Source organism: Tympanuchus pallidicinctus, unplaced genomic scaffold (genome assembly GCF_026119805.1).
Source record: "Tympanuchus pallidicinctus isolate F22 unplaced genomic scaffold, pur_lepc_1.0 scaffold4, whole genome shotgun sequence".
In the NCBI taxonomy this organism is placed as follows: Eukaryota; Metazoa; Chordata; class Aves; order Galliformes; family Phasianidae; genus Tympanuchus; species Tympanuchus pallidicinctus.
In genome coordinates, this window is record NW_026294758.1 from 41713798 (window position 1) to 41733632 (window position 19835).

The following is a 19835-nucleotide window of genomic DNA, read 5'->3' on the forward strand; positions in this document are numbered from 1 at the left end:
CCCTCCCTTAACTCCTTTCTGTCTAAATTCTTCCCCGTTTGAGAATTATTGCTGCCCATTACATAGTTGGTGCCTTCTCAGAAAATTATGTGAATGACTTCCTCTCAGAAAGAAAGAAAGGCTGTGATGATGTAGTTTTGTACTAGAACTTTATGTTTGCTGAAAAGCTTCGAAGTCTTTTCTTACCTGGTTACACTTGGAAGCTATCTAGGAAAAAAACATACAAAATAAAACAGATCAAAAGCTAAAGAGTTGTTTTAAGAAATGAGAGAGTCTTATTTGCTCATAAATGTTAGAAAGGTATGCAGTTTGCAGGTTGCACTTGAAAGCTTTTAGAAGCATTGTTTCACAGGAGGGAGAAAAACATTCCCACTGAAAAAGGAAAGCTGTCTTAGACATCACAACCATTTAACTGACAGTGTTTTGCATGCCTCTTTTCCAAGTGAAATATTTTGATTGCTTTTCACTAGCATTTAGGTGTATTTAGTATAATTTTTGATTGTGTTAAAATCTTAAGAGAAATATTTTATCAATGCACAGAACTAAACGGAAATGAAACTTAAAAATTCCTGTGATGGGCTTGGAAGCAAATAGAAGAAAGATGTTTGAAGGTAGGGAAGTGAGATTGTAGTGAAAAATGAGAAAAACTTTGTTACAGATTTGAAAGAGTAGAACATATGCTTCAAATCAGGAAAGTTCATATGTAGACTGTTCTATGGGAGAGGATTCAGGACATCTGAATTGTCTAACACTCTGTTTTACTTGCAAAAATGACATAAGAAATGAAAGATAGGTGTAATTGACATGGAATGTGCTGCCTGCTCACTCAATAGAGCACTTCATAGCCATTTTTGTATGTGGATGACATGCTAAAGAAAGCGTCTAATATTGTGTGGTATATGACAAATAACCTTGTGAGCCAATAGCAACATAAAGTTCCACAAACTGTTTGAAAAGTAGTTAACTTTTACAACTGGAAGTGATAGTTCTGAGAAAAAGCAGCTACTTTTGTTCGCTTTATGTATTCAATACAATTTTCATTAAGACCTACTTCCACTTATTTGTACTTCTACCTGTTCTAAGGGAAATAGAAGAGAGAATGTATTTTAATATACCAAGAAAATAAAAATATCTTGAAGTAGTTTTAAATAACTCAAAGGCTCCATCTCAATTTGATTGTGGTCCCTTATTCTGGAGGAGTAGCCCTTATATTTGTACAAATCTAAATAAATACATCTTTTGCACAATCATTACGAACAACAATGAAGTTCAGAATCTGTTTATCTCAAAATTACATTGTATAAGCAACTGGTGGATTTAGGCAATAAAATGGGCATTCTCCAACCTCCTTGGAGACCTGTTTTTCCAAGCACGTTCCCAGGCTTTCACCCAAAAGGAAAAGAATAGTAATAAAATCATAATCAAGGGTGTCCAAAATAAACTAGTCAGGGTCAGTAATAGCAGCTGTGTAGCTCTGTAATCATCACTATTTTCTCTCCTAGTTCTCAGCATGGAAACCTTATTGCCAGTAGAACTGATTTTAATAACAAATAATTGCAGGAAGCTCACAGGGTACATGAACATTGAGAAATATTGCAAAGAGGGGATGAAGTATACCCATCACCTATTAAATGGTGCCGCAGGGGATTCTGCATTTAAGCATAGGGTGAAATTATTTAATGCTCTCAAACATATCAGATTTAATGCACAAATCCACAGTTACCACCGTGTGTTGTTTGTTTGTGCTGTGTGACTCAAAATGTTTCATTCTTAAGGCTCTTTCTTAAAGATGCTGCAACCAATTCTATGTGGTGATCTATTTTTAAAAGTCAAATTTTCTATTGGATATCCAGTACTGCCCACATGAGATGAATTGATTTATTCCATCACATCTGTAAGTACTTCAAGTGCTATGTAATTTTCAGTGCTTTCACCTGAAAACTAATTATGCTGCTTGACTTTATTCTTATTTCTTATATAAACACTTCAATGCAAACATATTTTTCTACTCTGAACAGACAGTCCCGTAAGTTCCTCTAATTTCTAATTTTGGCTATGCTATGAAATGGATTCAGTGAATATCACATGGGAGATAACTCTTCCATCATACTGTAATTCACAGCAAGTATATGAAAAAAGATACAAGAAGACAAAAGAATCATTCTGCCCACTGATCAGAAATTACTGCCTCCTGAAAATACAGTTCTGTTCTTTTCTTAAGAAATCCACACTCTGGATATGACTTACGTATCACATGTTAGTTCTGGGCCAGTTAGATATCTGTACTGTAGTCAGTGCCCTGAAAGACATCGCAAAAGACTTGAATTTGATTCCTTGATCTTTCCTACTAGACCAGTTATATTCATGCCTGTGTTCCATCTTCAATCCGTGGATCTCTGAGGATGCACAGCAGGAAAATGCCAAACTTAGGATGATTTTTAAAAAAGGGTCTTGCATGAAATATCAAGAAAAAAGAATTGGAAAAAAAAAAAAATCAAACCTCAAATGTATCTTTTCTAAAATATTTACTGCTTTTACCAACATTAAGCTCTATGTACCTTGGGTAGCTCTTAGAATCTAGTTTTCAAAGAAGAATGCGCAAATCTTCACTGGTCTGTTGGAGTAGCTAAACAGTGGTCTGTTGGTAAGCCTGAAGTTGAATCTGAACTGATCAGCTTTTCAGGAAACAAGCTAATTCTGCAGTGTGTTTCCAGAGTCACATAAACAGCATTTACTGGCATGGGTTCTGGCCTAATCAATAGCATCTCTAATGTTTTTGGAACTGAGATAGGGATCTTGGTACCAGCAGTGTCACAACTGCTTGAATAGCTGTGCCTGGAAACACCTGGCATTGCTCATTGGAAAACAAGTATTTTGACAATGGTAAAATTGAGCATAACTTCAGTGACAACTTCAGTGACCGAGCAGAGTATACTTTATATGCTTAAAAATTATGGATAGCAATTGGCTGGAGGAAGTTAATAAAATTCTATGGAGAGGGTTCAAATTGTGTTTGCTAAACTGAAAGCAAGCAATGGATCATTTCAAAGTAACTGACAACACACAAAAGGAAAAAATTAAAAATATAAGGAGTAGCATTTTAGATCTTGTGGATCACAGTAATAAAGATAGTGATATGAAGTTAGAGTGAAATACAAACTGACTAGATCTGTGTGATATTTTAGACAAAACAGACAAATATAATTTTGAGCTATTAAGAGCATTATATATAAAGCACAGGACGTAATTCCTCTGCTGTCTATGCATCATATGAGTTTTCAGCTAGTGAACTACTAATCAGTCCAGTGAACGTGGTGATATTTGAGGTAAGTTGAGGATCACTCAGGGAAGAAGAACAAGACTGGTAATAATTTTCAGACCTCTGAGGAATGCTTAAGGGAAAAGGTGTGGTTGGGTCTATGCAGGAGGCAGAAGAAGGATATAATAAAGGTCTTCCAAAAATGAAAAGTCTGCTGTGTGTTGTGTCTAGGACAGGGCAAGAAGGAATCAATTTATTTATAGAGAAAAAATATTTTGTTTAGCTATTACAAAGACCTAGCATCTAGCAAGGGTAATGAATATAAACTGGAAGGCCTTGCATCCTTAGATTTCTGACCTTCAGCACCTTCCTCACTGACTACAATTTGTGAACTAGTGGCTGCTGGGCTGAAGGAGGGGTCCTCTGTGCAAACTACAGCATGCAGGTTTTATGAATTCAGAAGAACTTCTGACCTACTCCTCAAAATAGGTAAAGTACTGCTCCCATGGCTATTTTCAGTAAATACTTTACTGGAGTACATTTCCTTGTTGTTTTACCTGTTCAAAGTCTGCTTCTGAAACCAGCATTTTATACATTATCCCAGTGAGAATTCCATCTTTATGAGAAAGAGACAGAGAGATAGTCCTGGTCATCACTGTCAACTTTGCATACTTGGATTTTATGATATAATTTGTGTAACCATTAATAGTCACCTTAAGCTCTTCATTAAATTTCTTAGGAAAGCTGAGTTGTCCTCTAGTATAAAACACTATGGTACACATATAACTCTTTGAAGGCCTTCGAGTTCTCTTTATTCTACTTACAAAGCCAAGTTGAAGCCCTTGGTATGTTTCTTCACCTGCATGTAATCTTCTGTGTCTCTTTAGCTCACAGGTGCTTGTGAATGCTGACAGGCAGAACTCTCAGGAATATGGCTTAATCCCTTTATGTATGGAGCTGTACCTTACCATGCTTGCAAAATACAACAAAAACAAAAAAGGATGAGGAACCTGCACTTGTAGAGCTTGTACAGTATGTCAGTACACGTGATTTAACATATAGGATAAGCTAATGCAGAAGTAATAAAACCGAAGACATTGCTAAAGTGCTCTCTCCTTTTGTTTCTCCTTGTAATGAATAAAAGTCCTAGGGATTAATGGCCAAACACATGCAAAGTCTGCAAGAAAAAATATCTGGAACGTCCAAGATGTAAAGTTTTGTTTCAATTTCGATGACATCTTGTATTTACTTTCTTTTTCCTTTGTCATTTATTTTCTTTTCAGTTCTTCTTTGCCTAACTCATCTAGCATTCATTCTGTTTGTCCTTGCTTTCTGCAAATTAGTCATCTTTTTATGAAACTTAATCTGGTTCTTTAGGATGACAGAAGATTGTTTTACAAAAGCTGCATTTTTTTAACATTATTTGTATTTTTTTTTTAAACTTTATAAGCTGAATAAACATGTCTCTTCAGAAACACAGAGGGTTTACATACAGAATTAGAAAACTTGCATTTTATTTTTTTTCATACTTATTTATACAAGATGATTTAGAAACAGGTTTGATGTTCATGCTACTACTTAGCCATGCTAAATTTTCTTGCTGGCCTTGTATTTTGTTTAGGCTTTCATGATGAGAAACAATACATTCTTGCTGGTATCTGTTTTTCAGAAAATCAGAAATCTTCAGTAGTACATCATTCCATGGAAATGGAAGAACTGATCTTCAAGTTGCCTACATCTTTTAGCAATTCTTCTGAAGTAGAAGAACATCTATTAATAAACAGATCAGAACGACTAGGGATAAGTTCTTATAATATAATAATATAATAAGTTATTGGAAAGCATATTGCAAAACAGAACTCGGTTTCATCTTCAAATTTGCTCCACTTATTTTTGTTGTTAGCTTCATTTTTTCCATTCTGTGAAGAATCAATACCTTCCACTTTAATAATTATACCCATCTCCTTGTGTATTTTTGCTTGTCTGTCTTGCTTTCCATCAGAAAGAACACCTGTAACACTGGCAAGTTCCTCTTCATCTTTGCAGATTGCTATTAAAGCTGATGTCAACTGTCTGCAGGTGTTGATGGTCTTATCTCTACCCTCACTGTCAGCAGCAGAGAAGAAAGGAATCTTAGGAAAACTGTCATTATCATCACATTCTATCCTGTTACTTGTTTCATTTATCTCTGCAGTCTGTTTTGCAAAGTAACACAGGCAACATATTTTGGCTGTGCTTACCCTTGCTTGTGTCACACTGATCAGTTAAGGTTTATTTTGAATTGTTACTTTCTTCATCATATTTGAAAAATCATGGCTGTCACATGAAATGCCTGGTGACAAGAAAATGGGAAACATTGCTCCCATTTTTAAGCAAAGGGAGAAAGGAAGACCCAATGAACTAGAGTCTGATGAGCCTCATTCCTGAGAAGATCATGAGATCACGGAACAGAAGACCTCCTGAAAGAGATGTTAAGATACTTGCAGGTGGTGAGGAAATGATCTGAAACAACCAGCATGGCTTCATGAAGCTTACTTTGTGCCTCACCAGACTTCTACAATGGAATTGTAGAAGAATACAATGGACAACTGAAGTCAACTACCTGGCCTTCTGCAAAGCCTTTGATATAGTCCCACACAGCATTTTTATCTCTAAATTAAAGGGATAGGAATTTAAAGGCCAAACTATTTCAGTGGGTAAAGAATTGGTTGGATTGTCTCAGCCAGAGAGTTGTGGCCAGTGGTTCTTTGTCCATGTGGAGACTGATAGCAAGTGATGTCTCAAAGGGGCCTGTGTTGAGACCAGTGCTTTTCAACATCTTTATCAGTGACACAGACAGTGGAATTGAGTACAACATGAACAGTTCACTGATGATACCAAGCTGAGTGGTGCCACTTATGTGATGGGAAGGTGCCATCCAAAGGGATCTGAACAATCTTGAGAAATGGGCCCACGTGAAATTCAAAAAGTCCAAGTGGAAGGTGTTGGACTTGGGTCGAGGCAATCCCAGACATGAGTACCGACTGGGAGAATAACTCCTTGAGAGCCATCCTGCAGTAAAGAACTTGGGTATCCTGATGGATGACAAGCTTGACCAGCAGTGTGTAAAGGCAGCCCAGCACTCTGGGCTGCATCAGAAAGAAGTGGCCAGCAGAATGAGGGAGATGATTTTCTCCCTCCTCTCTTCCCTTGTGAGACCACATGTGGCATTCAGACCTGGGGCACACAACACAACAGAGATGTTGGAGCAGATCCATAGGATGGCCACTAAGATGATCAAAGGGCTGGAACACCTCTCCTATGAGGAAAAGTGGAAGGAGCTGGGCTTGCATAGCTTGGAGAAGAGATGGGTCTGTAAAGGAACAGAAATAAGGAAGCTTGTAAGCAAGAAGAGTGACTTCTGACACAGGTAATAATGACAGGAACAAGGGAATGGCTTTAAAGTAAGAGAGGAAATTTAGGTTAGATGTTAGGAAAACTTTACTCAGAGAATTGTGAGGCACTGGAACAAGTTTCCTGATAATGCTGATTAAATGCATAGCCTAAATTATTGGCCTCGTCCTCATAATATTACTATAAAGGGCTTTAAAGTCTGGAAGTGAATAAAATTGTTTTGTATAAAGGAAATTCAGGGTGAAGTATTGTGAGAGCTAGAAGTGGCCCATTATGAATTTGTTTTGATGCATCTCTGTTAGAAAATGACATATTCTTAGATAGTTGCACTCCTGATAAATAACATTTTCCTCTGGAGTCTGGAAAAATGTATCCACTGGTATGCTTCTACAACAGATTTCTGGAATAAATGCCTCCTAAAACTATGCATGGAGGACCAGATGTCTGTGTGTTTCCTCAGCACAAGTGTAGCACTTCAATTAAAGATCATCCTCCCTTTCATGTATAGGATTTCTTTTAGCTCACCTTTTTAAGTTGAAAATTCAATTTGAACAACATCTCTTACAAAGCGCTAAGCTATGTTTGTGTGCATGTTTGTCTTTAAGGGAATAAGAACACAAATAACTGATGAGAAAGTGCTTTTTGTCTTTTAAGAGAAATAAGTGGAATGAATTAGTGAATGTAGCTTCTTTTAAAAAATGTGGCTTGGACTGTATTTCAACCATTCTTCAAACTTTCAGAAGAAGAAAAAAAAAATGGAAAGAAGAAAACTTATGGAAATCCCAACCTGTTCTATAATATTATGGACTGAAACAGGAAATAGCAATAATGTTAAGGAAGGCAGACTATAAGGCTTGGATTTACCACCAAAAACACACAACACTATAGGTGCTAGGCATATGTTTCTGAAGATTCAGTTAATTTTATGACTATTACGTTGTAGACTATGGTGTAGTAAAGCTGATATTTCAAGTTCAGATATTTTATTTGCTTGCAATGGCACTGAACTGGAGATTACAAGTAACTGCTGCTGACATCTTGGTTTTTTAACAGTTGTCACGGTTCTTATCTCCTACTTTGTGGCATGTCTCCTTCATTAGTAACATATGTACTTTGCCATCGATGTCAGACCTTTTGGCTTGTCTGGGCCACATTCAGTGAAGAGGAATTGTCTTGGGCCACATACACAAATGTCACTCTGAAAGAAATACCTCTTATATCCATGGGAACTACAATTGACACAAAGAACATAACAACACTTTGATAGAAAAAAATCTGACCTACAAATCATTATTTTTCAATAGAGAAATCTGCACCAGCAGAGGTAGCAGACTGTCACTACTGCTGAAATATACAACCACCGCTTCACTGTGTTCACATCCGCTGTCTGGTCTTCAGAAAAATTTAGCAAGCATCAATGAACATCAATGAGTGCCATTTTTTCTGCATGGTGAAATTCAGTGCCACACCTTTGCTTCATATGCACTTCATGTCAGACCATTCCCTCAGACTGCCCCTCTGCTGCATCTGTCACACGGCGTCAACATGTAAAGGAATACTGGTAGGAAGGTTAGCCCCTACTGCCATACTGCCAACATCCACCTCCAACATTGTGGGCCCACACCATAAAATAGGATGCATTATTTTCAGAGCAGCCCTCATAAAATATATAATACTTTTACAGTTTATGTTTATAAGAAAAACAACAACAACTATAACAACAAAAAACACCTTGTTTAAATCTTTTTCTTATAAAAAAAGAGAAGAAAAAATACTATACTATCCTACAAAACTAGTGGGATATGTGACCTTATTTTTGCGAAACTAGAGCATCAATCCCTGGTATGACAGCAGTGGCTGCAATTCTCAGCGAGTTCTCAAGGTGTTCATCAAAGACTTTGGATGAAATTTACTCCTCCTATACTTCATCTTTGACAACAGTTGTTCACAAAGGTATGTATTGTCAAAAAGCAATTACACAAATTGCAAAGCGAGGATTGCTTTTGTCTGGTAAGACAGGGCTTATAAAAGTAAAAAGACATAATCAAATTTTTGAGTTGAATGCCTAACTGCAACTCTAACAATGGGAGAAAGGATGATGTATTTATGTTGCCTGAAAATGGAGCTGTAAATATACCAAAAAAAGATGATTTTTTTCAGCAGTCTTGAAACATATTCTCAAATTCCTTCATCAGAAATGGAAAGCACGGATGCGTATTTTTTTTACTGTTCGCAGGACTGTGTTTAGCCAGAATATCAAAATGCAATTATCTGTCGTCACTTAATTTGGTACTACACTGCACCCTGTGCCCTGGTTTCAGAGTTAACAGGACACCGGTGTTTGTTTGCTGCTGAGTGATAGGCGCAATCCCAGGCTGGGCCAGGCCACTTGGCAGGACAGAGGCACAGCTGCCACCATGATGGCATAGAGCAGGGGATGGCCACAGGGCAAACTGTGCTGGGCTGCATGCAGCCTGTGGGGCACGAGCTCGATATGCCTATACTTGGCTACCATACCTATTAATCAATAGTAACAAATCAGGCAGAAGAAATCTAACCTCATCACACTGATCTGTGGTACAAGTTTGCTGCCTCGGTCATGGTCAAGTTTTAAAGTTGTTTTTGAGAGCAGGGCAGTTACTTTCATTACATAGATTTTCTTTTGTTGTAACAGTTATAATTCAGTCTTGAAGATTTTCAGAGCTAGAATAGATTAAATGATGGCATCCAGATCACAAAGGCAATCATTTCTCAGAGCACTACTAGCTATTATTTTATATATCAGTGATACACAGATATTTTGCTTATACACAGCATATGGTTTTGTAGAACTCATATACTAGAGGACATGCATGTGCACCAAGTATTCAGAAATAGATGGTGAGATAAAAGTGTTTAACATACAGAGGATAATTTTATAAGTAGATACTCAGGAGCCACAGAGTCATTGACAAAGTCCAAGAATACTCCCTGGACAGTATTAAACAAACCAGTTTCCTGCAGTCCTTCATGTGGTAAATTCTTATGTCTCCTCTTTAAAGCCACTGACTTGTCATCCTCATATAGTTCAGCTACAATCGAGAAAGGTATTTGGTAACAGTACTAGAAGGTGGATTTCAGAAACTCTCCAATTTAAGGATATTTATGAATTAACTTTCAAAGTAGAAAGTCACATTTTCTGTCCTTAAAATCAAATACGAGACACTCCTGCCCTACAAAATAGAAATTCAAAAGCTAGAAGAGTTCTGAATGCTGAAAGAGCCACATTTGAATTTGTCTGAAACGTTTTGAAGATTTAAAAAGTACCCCTTAGCCAGCAGTTTGTTATTTCCCTTTTACTCACTCCATATGTATCAATATATATATATACACATACATGCATACAAAGAAATGAGGTCAATTTAGTATTATTAAATCAGAAAATACAACCTGCACTACCACAAATGTGGTGAGATTAGTCTAAGATCCAAGACCAGCTCTTTGGATGTGAAATTAGTATAACTGAAAGTGAGGCACCAAAAGGAGAGCAAGAAAGGAAACTCAGAGTTGTACCTTGTTATCATTGTTAAGTTCAAACATTATTTCACTTATGTTCTAGTGGGAGAATTCCATGAAATAAAAAATTACTTTTAAAAGGAAAGCAGCTTTTGTACACTGTATTTTCATTTCCTATTCTCCAGTTTCCAGATGTTAACTAAAGCCTGTATTGAAGCCTGTATGTTGTTTTTACAATCGCTCCTGATCACAATGTTCTCAGCAAAGTATGTGCAGTAAAATGCACTGAGTGTAGATCTTAGACTGTGAAGCTTAGAACCAAGATCAAGTTCAAACAAGACTGATTGTACTTTTGCAGCTGGAACAGCTGAATTCTCTGATAAAAGAGGACAAGATGTAAAAAATTAGATCAGAAAGAAGACGAATGTCAGGTTCTCAATTCTTCCATCTCCTTCTCTTTCTCTTGATACAAAGATTAATGGTATTTTAATATCTGAAGCAATAATAAAAGAGATAGAAAAAGAACGATTAACACAAGGAGTCATTAATACACATCATTTAAAGCTAGTTTTAATGTTCTCTACTGTATTCAGCTTAGTTTGTCCCATCCATTTCAAGTCTCCCTTCAAGCAGCGTGTAAACAGAAGAAAAACCATTCTGCTAAAAGTGGCAAAATCTTAGCAGTCATGTTTCAAGATTGGACATAGCATATTTTGTGTCTTGCCCTGCAGAATTATATTTGACATTTGTTGCTCTTAAGACACTGAGTCACCAATCAGTATCAGCTGTGACTGAGGCATTTTATTTGTTAGAATGCATTTGTGAAAACAAACTCAGTGCAAAAATGTTTGTTGTAAGATAGCATGATACAAGAAGCCTCATCCCATTAACAATTAAAGCAGAAGACTAAAGGAGTTAAACTGTGTTTAAAAAGAGAGAGAGAGAGACTTTCCCATCATGCTTCCAAAAAATCTCTCCAAGGCAATCACTTTTGACTAGAATAGTATAATAAAAACAAATGGTAACACACTAAGAGAACTGCAAAACACTGAGATTCACTGGGGAAAAATACCCTCAAGTGTTCTATGAGATAAGCTGAGACATGTTCCAGAATGCATATAGAACACTATGTGTGGTCTCTGACTAGCAAATACAAAGCTATAGTAAAAAAAAAATGGACAGACAGAGATTGGAAGTCACAACAGAGGAATAAGAAACTTCAATTTAGAGAAATCTTAAATGTCAAAGTGTGCACTCACTGAAGATGACTATAGAGCTGGCAAACACTGAAAACTGACATTCTGACTTTCTATACTATTTCAGGAAAGTCACTTTAACATCTTGCACCTTATTCTCTTCATCTCTAGTGTCTTAAACTGTTTTGGTTCCTTGTTCATGTTTAAAACCATCTAAAGCCCTTTACAAAAGCTGCTGGAGAGCTACAAAACACGTCTGTATCTATATCTTTTCATATATCACAGGAGTTAAGCTCAATTGAGCTCATAAAGTACTGGAAGCCCATTTGTCTTTAAGAAAACCTAGTAATGCATTTGGGAAAGTTTGGGATAAATCAAACTGTGTGGTGCCAACTTCTAAAAGAGTTAAAAGAGGTTGAGTGCAGAGGATATGTTACCAAGAATTAACAGTAAGTACAGTGGAGTAGAACAGAGCAGAATATGGATATCCTGCAAACAAATAAACAAACAAACAAACAAACCTTTTTTCATCTCCCAAAATCACCATTATGACAAGGAGGATCTAGCAATACTCAAGTTTTATAAAAACTTGGAATCAACTTTGGTATTTTTATGCAAATTGGAAACAGTTGACTTATCTTCATGAACTGCACAGTGATTTTTGCCTGCTGTTTAACAAACACAGGGGCAACATATATATATTTAGACATAAAGGAACACTGTCACTATAAATGTCTACACAATCACAGTGTGAATTCAGACAGCTCATGTGATGAGTGCACAGTGTCTGAAATCATATGATCACGTACAGTTTCCTCCCTGCAAGATCTGTTCATGTCAAATACGCAGAGTGGGTGGTGTTCTCTAAATGAAAATGAGTGTCTGCATAATAAATGAAGCTTCTTTCTTAAGATTCCTGCTTCATCTACTGTAGATGCATTAAGAAATGTGATGAATGATACAGGAAAGAAAGACAGACCCGCAGTTAAAGCAGATGAAGTAGTTACATTCCACACTGAGAATTATATTTTATCTTTCTCTGAGGTCCCATGTTATCCTGGGCAACTGAGTTTAACCAAAATTTTTAGTTTTTCTCTAGTTTTTCAAGCTGCAGTCCCAAAGGTCCACAGCAAAGTTTAGATGAAATACTCCAAAAGTAGTAAAAGCTTATCCTTGATGCATCACCTATATCGGTCAAATGTCAAACTGTTGCTCTAAAATACTAGTAAATTATAGTTTTCCAAAGAAAGAACTAGAGCCTAATCTAAATAAATGCAGATATTTTCTTCCTAATTTATTCTTTTTAAGTTGAAGTTCTACCAAATCCAGCAGATCAATTAGCATGAAAACTCAAATAAAAGAGGGTTTAAAAAGAAAGGGAAAAAAAAAGACAAAAGTGGAAAGACAAATGTCTAATAAGGAGTAAGAGCCCACCATTTGTGTAAATCATGATATAAGCTATTCTACTTACTGCTATTCTACCCATTAATACTCAGCATAGAAACTATATCTAAATGTTGAGCATGTGTATATATGCTACAGCCATATTTCTTAATAAAACAAATAGTCACATTAAGATTTCATTATGGTATTTACTGAAATCTACATTTTCTATAAAAAGGTTCTTCCTTTTTATAGGCAACACATAAACTGAAGATTGTGGCTAGATGTGTGTATCTTTATGGGGCACTGGTGTCTTTTGTTCTACCTGCATTCTGCTTGTTGGATGCACTATGTGGACTGCACCTACAGGTATGCAGCAAGAATAGAATATTTATGTGAACCACACATTCATCAGTAGGAAGGAAAATGAAGACTGCAGAAAAATACCATATTCTGGATACATCAAAATTTAGATGACTTATCCTTCAATTCCTTTCAAGCTGCAGTTCCTGCTCAGACTGTATCTCAAATTTACATTTCAGTACTCCAATCTGAAAAGTCAAAATAAAAGAGAAGAATATTTTTCAAAAACATTCTGTTCACAGTAATTAATCTCAGGTCAGTGACAATTACTACAAGCAGTATCATGTTCATTGCAGGTTTTGAAGGAAAACTACAGTGAAAAATTGTTTGCTGTACTGGATAGATATTCTTCATTAAACTGAAATCACTAGTCACTGCTTTCTTCAGAAACAAACATCATTAGTCTAAAGGAGAAGGATAAGATTAGGTTTTGCTTATACTTTATGAAACCCTACACAAGATCTGCAACATTTAGGATAATTAGACACTTGAAGAAATCAAGAGGCAGACACAGCTTGGGTCTTTTCACAGTCTTAAGAGATGTTAACTGAACTACAAGTTCATAATTTCTCGTAATACCTGTGGTGTTTGCTATACTCGCAGTAAACACAGCATTATAAAGAAAGTCTCTGAGCAGGTGAATGGTACGTTAACAAGGGCTTCATCTTCCTAGGCTTACCTCAATATGCCACACATTCAAAGTAAACCCAAAAGTAAACACCAATTGCAAATTTAAAATACGGTTGTCTATGTGACCAAAAATGTGATTCTGAAAGATGCAAACTTTCTGGAAAGCTTGGTGCTTACTCAGTCTGAAGTCGAATGATGATGTATATTCAAATGTCACCAGTTAGCTATTGTACTGCTGATCCTTTGAGCAGAAACGTCTTATTCCACAGTGTTTATCCTGTAATCCCATACTGTCAGGCCAAGAATCAGCACTCCCAACAGCCAACTTGCCTCCAGCTATTTTACCTCTTCAGCAGCTTTCAAGAGGCTGTAATATACTGTCAATACAAAAGCCACTGGCTTATTGACAGGTAGAGGGAAAAAAATGAAATTTAGAAAACTAGAATTATACATCAAGCAAGACAATAATTACTTCATGAGTTTTTATTAGTTTTTATACAAAAATACCTGAAATATTTAAAACAAACAAGCAAGCAGACAAACTAGAAGGCAGTTACATTTCATTGGTTCTTCATTTGAAATGCTAAGTCAGCGTTTAATTTTTTTAGTGTGTAGCATAGGTTATTATCACTATCATCTATGGGTTTAATGAATATAAGACTACCTCTACCGCAAGTCTTGCCTCAGTTAAAAATAATCTCACTTTTCCAAAGCAATCAGGGAAGCTTGTTTTATATTTGATTGTATGGCTGTCTACGTCCCACAAGCCATTTCCTGAGTAAAGCTATGACTCTTTCTAGCCGTGACTCACTTCTGTGCAACTCCACAGTAAAGATGAGCACACTGATGGGCACCCCACTCTGTTACTGTGGAAGAGACCCTGCCTTCGTGAAGTTCACATTTTAATATGCATCAAGCTGTTTTGGACCCTTCAAGTGCGAAGACAGACATGTGAACCGGTACGGGCTCCCACCACTAGGGGGCTGTGTGAACACGGTGTTCTAGCGAGTTCTTGGCCCTCGCTGGTTCAAAAGGGCAAACCTAAATGCACTAAACCGTGACTCTGAAATTATTCGGTTCCAATTCTCTCCCCCCTCTGACAGAAAATGCGTCTAGTCATGGCTGAACCAGCCCTGCGATTTTTTTTTTTTTGTTTTTGTTTTGAATGACCATATGTTACTCACAATTTTACTTGGTCCCAAGTACTTCTTAAAAAAAAAAAAAAAATCCTTTTGAGTCATTGTTTGAGCTCACTGCAGATGAAGGATCAAAACTAATCCCGGAGTTGGACACCACAAGGTATGCACTGCACCTGAAGACATCTGGCTCAAACCCTGGGAACAGAGAGAGCTTTCCATAACAACACAGAGAGAAGCGTGAGGTGAATCCCTCCAGTTGTCGTGAAAACCCAGATCAGGTGGCAATCCGGGTCAGCCACTCTTTTCTCCCGAGTTGGTCGCAGGAAAGGCACAAACAGCACCGACAGCAGCACGGGCTGCAGCCCTCCGAACTCGGCCGCTCGCAAGGCGTGCCAGGCGCGGCACGCGAGGGCTGTACGGCCGTGGGCCATCGCCGGGGAGGAGCGCGGAGACCGCCGCGCAGCACGGCCTGCCCCGCACACCTGCCCCGTCTCCTCGGGCACTGCGGTGCCTGCTGGGTCCGCGGCGCCACTGACACGGGGAGGTCTGGAGGCAGAACGTCCCAACAGCCACGCGGTATCTCGGCGCCGTCCGGCCACGCGGACGTGCTTGCACCTGAAGAACGTCCTACGTCTCCGTCATAAGATCCAGCACCAGCTTTGCGCTTACACAGACCAGAGGAAGGACAGCGCGCAGCCCTCGCGGGGGGGACGCGAGGGACGGCCACAGCGCCTCGTCCCCGAGACCCGCGCGCCACGCACGCTGTCCTCCCGCCGCCCCCCTCGCTAGGCCTCCCGCGCGGCGCAACGCCTCCCAGCCGCCCCGAGAGCGGGGCCACGCGGCAGCGCCGCGGCCGTGACCGCTGGAGGCCGCCGGGAGGGGCCGCAGCACCCCAGCGGCCGGGTGGAAGGCGGGCGGCGCGCGGCGCGCGTGCGGCGGCTGCGCTCCCGGCCCCCCCCCCCCCCCCCCACCCCGTGCGCGCGCGGCGGCCGTTATGTGCCGCCGCCCAGGGCCGCAGCGCCCGCGTTCCCCCGGCGCGGCCAGGGCAGGGTTTCGCTCGGCTTGGCTCCGTGTCACACACAGATGTGACTCTTGTCTGTTCCCTGCGAATGTACAACCGTGACGGCTCACCTCCTCCCGCCTCCCTTCTCCCTCCACCCGCCTCCCCCCCCCAACCCAGGCACAAAAAAAAAAAAAAAAAAAAAAAAAAAAACACTCTTTGACAAAAATCTCCTCAGATCCCACACCGAGCAGCAGCGGCCGCCGCAGCAGAGCCCGGGAACGGATGGAGCAATGGGTGGGGAGCGGGAACCCGGCGCCGCCAGCCCCAACTTTCCCCCTGCCTAACTTTTCGCTTCCCTTCTAACGCTCCGCGCGGCTCTCCCTCTCTTCCCCTCTGCCGGGCTCGGGTGGCTCTCCTCGCCGCTCCCCGCTCTCTCGGAGCTCATAAGGAAGCGGCGAAGCGGCGAAGCGGCGGGCGGGAGCGCGACCGGGGCGAGCGGGCAGCGGAGCGGGAAGGCAGGGCGGGAAAGGAGGGGAGAAGAGGAGAAGGGAGGGGGCGGCCGGTCCGCACTGCCGCGCTCGCCACGAAGTTGGCGGCGAGCGCCGGGCGCGTTTGACAGCTGGGCGCGGGCGGGCTTCGTGGCCCCGGCTGGCACGGAAAGTTCGGAGGGGAGGAGGCGGCGAGGGGGCTGCTTCCCCCGCCGCGCTCTCCCCTGCCTCCCGCTCCGCCGCCCTTGCCCGGGAGCAATAAAAAGCGGCGCGGGGGTTCCGCTGCCCTCGCGGCCCCTCTCGCAGCCTCCCCTGCCGCCTCCCCTTTCCTCTTCCCCGGCCCGACGGCCCAACGACAACAAACCAACCTGTGGAGGCTCTGACCCGGACCTGGGTCCCTCCTCCCATCGCTTCCAGCTCTCCGCTGGAAGCTTTCCCCTCTCTTTGCCTCTCTGCTGCTCGGGCTGAACTTTTGGGGGCTGAAGTTTTGGAGGAGTCCGAAGGAGAGGGAAAGGGAGTCTCATTTCTGCTGTTATTTTTTTGGGGTGGGGGGTGGGGGGAAGGGAGGGGGGACGGAAAAAACAACAACAAGAACAACAACAAATCCTCTCGTTTTTGTTTTTGAAACCTCGCTATATTTTTTTAGTCCAAACCACCTGAAGGTGTGAGGGTGAGGGACAGACAGGAAAGCGGGGAGGACGAAGGGGAGGAAGGAGAGACGGAGAGAGGGAGAGTGGAGAGGCGCTGAGAGTCCCGAGGCAGCAGGAAGGGTGCAGGCACTGCCGCTGAGAGGAGATCGAGAGACAGGGGGTGCACTTGACAACCAGCATGCAGAGATGGTAAGAAGTTTCCAGCAGCCTTTTCGTTTTCATTCTAGCCTGTGCTTTGGTTTGATGTGATGAATCAGTGGTGCAGCAAACACCAGCAGCCCCGCTCGCGGTCCGCTGTGTTTCACTCGACACAAACCAGCGGCCGGGCAGCGAGGGAGGAGGGGGTAATAAATAAATAAGTCAGCCCCGTGCTGCGTGGATTGGGGGAGAAAATGACTTAGAGGCTGTGCTAAACTTCCAGAGAGTTTGGGGGGTTGCAATGGGATGGCCACATGCTTCTTACCGCCTCCTTCTCCCCGCTGAAGGCACGGGGATAGTTTTTTGTTGTTTGTTTTTTTATTTTTTTTTTTTATTATTATTATTATTTTTTTTAATGTGTCTGTGAAGGGAGGGAGAGTGAAGGTGGAGTGGGGCTGAGTGGGGCGTGCGGTGCTCTGATCCTTTCCGGACACCACCTTCTGCTCGGAAACGAGCGGGGTTTTGCTCACAGCGGAAAGGTAACCCCCGAGAGCTGGGGAAGGAGCCGCGCGTTGGCGTACGAAGCATCGCCCGGGGCAGGAGGCAGAGGCGCGACCCCCCTCCCCGCAGCCTTTGTTGTGCATGAGTCCGCAGCGCGCCGCTCCGTCCGAGGGAGGGGGCAGCCCTAGCCCAACTTCCCCCAAGTTTTAGTGAGTGCTTCGCGTGCTGTGCAAATGCACCTCTGGGTTTTTGCAAAGGAGGGCTGGGGCTTCCGCGGCCTCTTGGTTTAAAAATAAAAAAGGCGAAATGACTGGGGACCTCGTTTGGCTGGAGTCCTCTCATCTGGGCTTTGATGTGAAGATAGGTTAAACAGCTGCGAAGAGCAAACACGTCTAAAGAGCCGTGACTCCTCTGACGTGCGTAGTGATAACCGCTCGTACGAGCAAGTGGACCGACCTCGGCGGGTGATGAGCGGTGCTCAGCCCGCACTCAGCGGAGTGGTGCGTTTCCAATTGCTGCTGGATTACTTCCGTGCTTCAGTCAGCGTCTGTCACCTCACTCCGGGGATATTACGTATTTGCCTTGTGTGTCTCTCGCGTGTGTCTGCTTGTGCGCACGCACACAAACTTACACGTACAGAATAATATATATATATATGTATAGTGTGTACATACATATGTGCATGTATACATGGCAGTCAGACTCTAGATACAGCATGTACCTCTGTGTGAATGGAGAGCTTGAGATGCAGGGTTTGTATTTTTCCCTTCTCTCCCTGACATGACATGTCTTGTTTCAGTGATCAAAGCCTTTGGAGTGTAGGAGATGCAACTGTCAAATGTAGGCAACAATAAGGAAAAAAAAAAAAAAAAAGAAAAAAAAGGGAGGGGGAAAAAGCAGCGTGTGCCCAGGACTGTGGTTACAGTAACGCTGACAGAAATTAAAGTGGTTTTGAAAGCAGCATGCGATTTATGATGGTTCCCATTTACCCTAGAGTCAAGCTGTTGTAAAATTGATGCACGAAAGACATCATGTAATAATCCGGTGTACCCAGGATTAAAGTGGCAACGAGTGTCTTTTTGTGTGTGTGTCTGGCCAACAGTCAAAATGGTTTGAAGCAATTTTTAAGTAAGAAGTCAAAGCAGAATATTACGTATTTCGTTTCTTAACCCGTGTGTTAGCTGTGCATGTTGGAATATTTTTAGGTGGAAGTGGACTTTTCTTTCTCGTTATCTTCCATTTCGCCTCTCCGTATGACACATCTTCCTAGACAGGAATTTTAAAATGGGGTAGCATTTTTGTCATACGTTCAAAGCATAAATGCTCACAGTATAATTACTGAGTTCATTTCAGACAGTAATATTTTATAAGCCCGATCAGCAGATCTGTGCAAGAATACAAAGTTCCTGTAAAAGTATGTGGAACGTTCCATGCCCTTAAAAATTGCAGGAATTTTTAATCTGAAATTTAATGGGGCATATGAGCTGTCTGATACGCTGCAGTTTCATTTTAAGCTGCCCAGTATTAATGAACCGTCCAGCTGTGTATGAGTTCTGCCTTAAATTCCTAAATCATGTGAATTTAAAAATATATATATGCTTATTTATTTCACTAATATTTCAAGCAGTCCATCTTTACACGATGCAGATGCAAGAAAATCTCAATGTAAATTATACACTAATTATATAGTAAACTCCTTGTAAAACTTGGGAATGTGAAAGTGTTCCTGAAACGCGTACATCTTGTACATACATTAGGAAAGGCTTGCCTTGGTACATTATTTTGTAAAAACGCAACACAGGCGTTTTAGGGGCACAAACTGTGCAGGCCTCTATATTTAAAAACGATGTATTTTTACTACTGAGGTGTATGTGATTACATTAAGGAAGTAAAAGTACGGACAAAAGCAGAGTTGACTATTTCTATATTAAAATGTAAGTGTTACAGTTTGAATTTTCTAGTGAGTTTCTGAGTTCAGTGCTTTACATAACATTTTGTCCTCATCTTGCTTGCTGTCAGAGATGTTTCATGGTTGTGCAATTGCTGCAGTCAAGAATGCCAATTTGCATTCCAGGAGTGTCATTTGATTACTTTTATCTGCACAGCTCGAAGACCAACCCAGACCTCTCATTTCATCTTGCCATGTCACGAGTCAGTGCTGTGTCGTCTTTTAAAAAATCTGCCTGATTTAGACAAG

The 19835-nt window shown here is 41.0% G+C and overlaps 1 protein-coding gene and 1 pseudogene across 3 annotated transcripts in view; one reads left to right on the forward strand and one right to left on the reverse strand.

The window, feature by feature from the left end:
* Positions 1-3786: 3786 nt before the first annotated feature.
* On the reverse strand, positions 3787-8263 carry LOC128089197 (zinc finger protein 583-like; annotated as a pseudogene).
* Positions 8264-16087: 7824 nt separating this feature from the next.
* Positions 16088-19835, forward strand: part of BNC2 (basonuclin 2) — a 364120-nt gene continuing 360372 nt past the window's right edge. For 2 of the 3 annotated variants that reach the window (XM_052701115.1, XM_052701113.1), the window contains exon 1: positions 16088-16155. In XM_052701115.1, the coding sequence (XP_052557075.1) occupies positions 16144-16155 (12 nt within the window). In that variant the 5' untranslated portion in view covers positions 16088-16143. Of the gene's footprint in view, positions 16156-16933; positions 17189-19835 lie in introns of those variants that run through there. The other variant, XM_052701114.1, reaches the window with a different exon arrangement.